The sequence below is a fragment of the Galeopterus variegatus genome, unplaced genomic scaffold (genome assembly GCF_000696425.1).
Source record: "Galeopterus variegatus unplaced genomic scaffold, G_variegatus-3.0.2 Scaffold7195, whole genome shotgun sequence".
Taxonomy (NCBI): Eukaryota; Metazoa; Chordata; class Mammalia; order Dermoptera; family Cynocephalidae; genus Galeopterus; species Galeopterus variegatus.
The window spans coordinates 93,321-97,068 of NW_007733306.1; the positions used below are offsets into that span (position 1 = coordinate 93,321).

Genomic DNA, 3,748 nt, shown 5'->3' on the forward strand with positions numbered 1-3,748 from the left:
ACGGGAGCGCCGCCGCGCTTCCCAAGCGGCGCACTATCCAGTGCACCACTGGGCCGGCCCAAAACTTTTTGTATCTTAACTAAGATAGCTGGATATTGTTTTCATCTGTATAACTAATTAACTTTTTCACTTGTAGGTTAAAAGCTGTGGTTTGATAAGAAGGAAATTTAGGGTCAAAGTTTTATTTCTTAAATTATAAAAGCAGATTTCTTCCACATATTATAAATGATGGATGAGACAGAAGGTGACAAAGGGCTCTGCACTCCAGTTCTCATGGCATGAGGGACAACAGTCATCTATGGCTCGGTTCCCGCTCGCTGGCTGAGCGAGGCGCGGGAGCAACACCGAGGCTTGCGATCCCGTTGCCGGTCCCCGGTCCGGTACGGGGACAACACTGAGGGTTGCGATCCGTTGCCGGACATGGAAAAAAGACAAAAGACAAAAAAAATAAAATAAAATAAAATAAAAGCAGATTTCTTCCACATATTATAAATGATGGATCAGACAGAAGGTGACAAAGGGCTCTGCACTCCAGTTCTCATGGCATGAGGGACAACAGTCATCTATGGCTTCTGGAAGAAACAAACCAGATCTTCAAGTCCACTTCCTTGTCTACAGGGCCACATTCCTAAAACAATGACACTCTCAGGGACTTGTCTCTCCAAAGCAAAGATGAGTGGCGCAGGCAGGAAAAAGCACGTAGATGAAATTGACCAGTGCTACTCTATTTCTGAGATAACTTCTACATCCAGATCCTCTGCCCTAGGCACATTTCCAAATTATCTTAAAAACTTGAAATTCAAACTAAACCTAGTAATTTTAAAAGTGTAGCAAGAATATCTCTTTAGCTATAAAGATAATCTCTTTAGCTATAAAGCTGTCTCTTTAGCTATAAAGATAATGGCTTTTTTCAAACTCTGTCAGTACCCAGATGAGAGATGATACATGCTACTTCTAGCTACAAATGACCTGCATTAAGACAAAAAGAAGCGAGATAATAATTGACTAAAACTAACCCACAATGACCAAAAAGGAGAGCTGTTAGTGTGAGAATAAATCAAAAGAACAGTTTTCTCCATATTAAGAGCCATCAAATAGGTCAGAAGGAGTTAGCCTTTATACTGAGAGCATATATCCAAATCAATAAGACACATCTTCAGAATATTATTCTTATCTAGCTTATGCTTACGCTAAAAGGTGTAAGTTGGGATCCAAGTTTATTTTCCCTGGCTTGTAACCTGCTCTAGATCTTATTTATCACCTGTAAATTTGTCACTGTGGGCTCACACACCTATGGTCAAATTCTTTAGTAAAGCACGCTCCCTATTTCCAGCATGCACTTAGATTCTCAGTTAGTGTCATCTGGACAGACACCTGCCACCAAGTAAGCAATGAACCCCCACCAAAGCTTCAACCATCCTCCCTCCAGACCCCCAAATGGCAGAGCACTAAACTACAACGCCAGTTAGTATGGAGGGAAGCACAGCCCCATCACCATGCACTGCAGGCAGGCTGGTATATTTACTTGTGATGGACATCAGCTGTGATGGTCTCTGGCTTTCCATTTGTAGCACTGCTATGTAGGAATAAATAAGCATTAATGGGAATGGAAACAAATAATAACAATGAAGTGGACTTGCAAAATGTACGTGACTGAATGGTATGTATTTATGGTAAATCATAAATTTGACATAGGAGATCTGAAGGGGTAAAAAAACAAACTCAATGGCCAAAGATGAAGCATGGGGACAATGTGACACACCACAGAGCAAGCATGTTGACAAGACAATGTCTAAAAGTGGCCTTAAACTGGGACACAGAAGCTACCACTGCTCCTTCATGTAAAAACAGTTATGACCCAGTAAGTTCCAATGCCCAATGTTCTAACATTTACTGAGGCATTCTTGTAGCCGGCCATGTTATCCCTTAAGAATATAGATTAAATGGCAGAATGCTTTTTATGTAAATACAGAAACATCAGATGATTTAAAAGGGGAAATTCTAGTTGCCAATGAAGATAAATTTAAAATTTATAATTTTATAAAATATAAAATTTCGCTTAAAAGTGCTTTATCTCAGGTTTGAATAGCTACAGGTACCTTCTTTATTTACCTCTGACAACCCAAAACATTTCTAAAGTTTGAATATCAGTGAAGGCAACTGGCACCTTCTTGGCACTTCCTCAGTGACCTGAAAGTGCTATGGTGAGAACTGTGGTGGGCCTACATTTCACTGGTAGCCTGTGGGTGGTGGAGCTTTTGGTGTGTCTCACAGATAGCACTTGCAAAGCAATGACCAATTCTCTGTGGCTGAGGGACTTGCCCTGTGGTATAGTGTATCACTGACGGGTTTTAACCATATGGCATGCGAAAAGAATTATCTTCTGACCATTATTTAGTAGGAGTCATTTCACTGACATGGTGGGGAAGTGTTCAAAAACAAAAGAGATTTCAAAGACACTCCTCTTTAAGAGGAAGTAGAACTATCATTCTCTTTGTAATGGGCAAAGCCGTTGCCTGTTTCACATCAGGAACTGCCCATACATCAACACTTTGCTTTTTAAATAAAATATCTAGGAATACATCACAGAGAGAAAGTCCAAGAGGAAAAGTCCAAGACAGCATTCACACAAAAAAGAAAAGATACTGACTTACCGGGGAATTGCTGGAAGGCGAGAGCCATTTTCATCTATGAAGTGGCCCCCAGCATTGAGGACCCAACAGTGATGAAGGGACATCAAAGCATGCCTTGCAGTAGTAGGGTTGTCCTTCCCATTCTGACTGTCTGCATTCTTTAGTGGAGAAAACTCATCTTCCCGTAATACTTCATACACCACAAACTTCCTAGAATGAAAACAAAGACTTCTTTATTATCAGATAAAAGTACATACATAGCTTCTGACTCCTTTCCACCTTGGTCTTGAATAATAGGCTTTCTTAACCCAATTTCAAATGAATGATTAATAAAATAATACTCATCCCTGAACCAAAGAAACTTGGAATTTTCTTCTCCAGTGCACCTTTCCACCTTGGTCTTGAATAATAGGCTTTCTTAACCCAATTTCAAATGAATGATTAATAATAAAATAATACTCATCCCTGAACCAAAGAAACTTGGAATTTTCTTCTCCAGTGCAAAATGAGAAATCATTTTAATTATAAAATGATTTAATTATAAAAATTATTATAAATAATTTTTACATATGCCAACCCTTAATTATAAAAATAATTCATCTTAAATCAATAAGATTAGAAATCTTAATACACAAAGGTCACATTAGTACTTGTTCTGGCGGGAAATAAAAACATAGCCAAAAAGGATTATGGGAAATGTATATAGGAAGATTAATCTTACTCAGCTAATTTGTGTACTGCATTTTCATTTAGGTCAAAGTCTGAGATGTTATGTCAACATCGGATGAGATCTTTACAGAGAGCTAACCAATCTAAAAATACATTCACTGAAACATTTATTCGTAGGTCAGTAATATATCCTAAACACAAAATGGAGCTTATCCTAACATTTTTAGTCTCTCAGCTAAAATAAATGACTTTAACAACTTTGCAGGAGAGCCAGATAATAAACTAGTTGATGAAAAGAAAGATGTACTCTTAGGCAACTCAGACCATACTCATGGAGTGGTGGTTTTATAGTAGAGAATGATAATGAATCTAGGCTATACTTGCGTGATCAAAATGCCATATCTGAGATCCCTGCTATTAGATGTTTCCTGAAAACATTTTCCTGA

At 38.4% G+C, this 3,748-nt stretch overlaps 1 protein-coding gene across 1 annotated transcript in view; it reads right to left on the reverse strand.

Annotated features, from left to right (window-relative positions):
* The window catches only part of UAP1 (UDP-N-acteylglucosamine pyrophosphorylase 1), a gene marked incomplete at its 5' end in the record, with an annotated part of 25,244 nt that overhangs the window by 5,525 nt on the left and 15,971 nt on the right, over positions 1-3,748 (reverse strand). The window contains 2 exons of the mRNA XM_008591694.1: positions 1,526-1,576; positions 2,655-2,843. Coding sequence (XP_008589916.1) covers positions 1,526-1,576; positions 2,655-2,843 — 240 coding nt within the window. The remainder of the gene's footprint in view (positions 1-1,525; positions 1,577-2,654; positions 2,844-3,748) is intronic.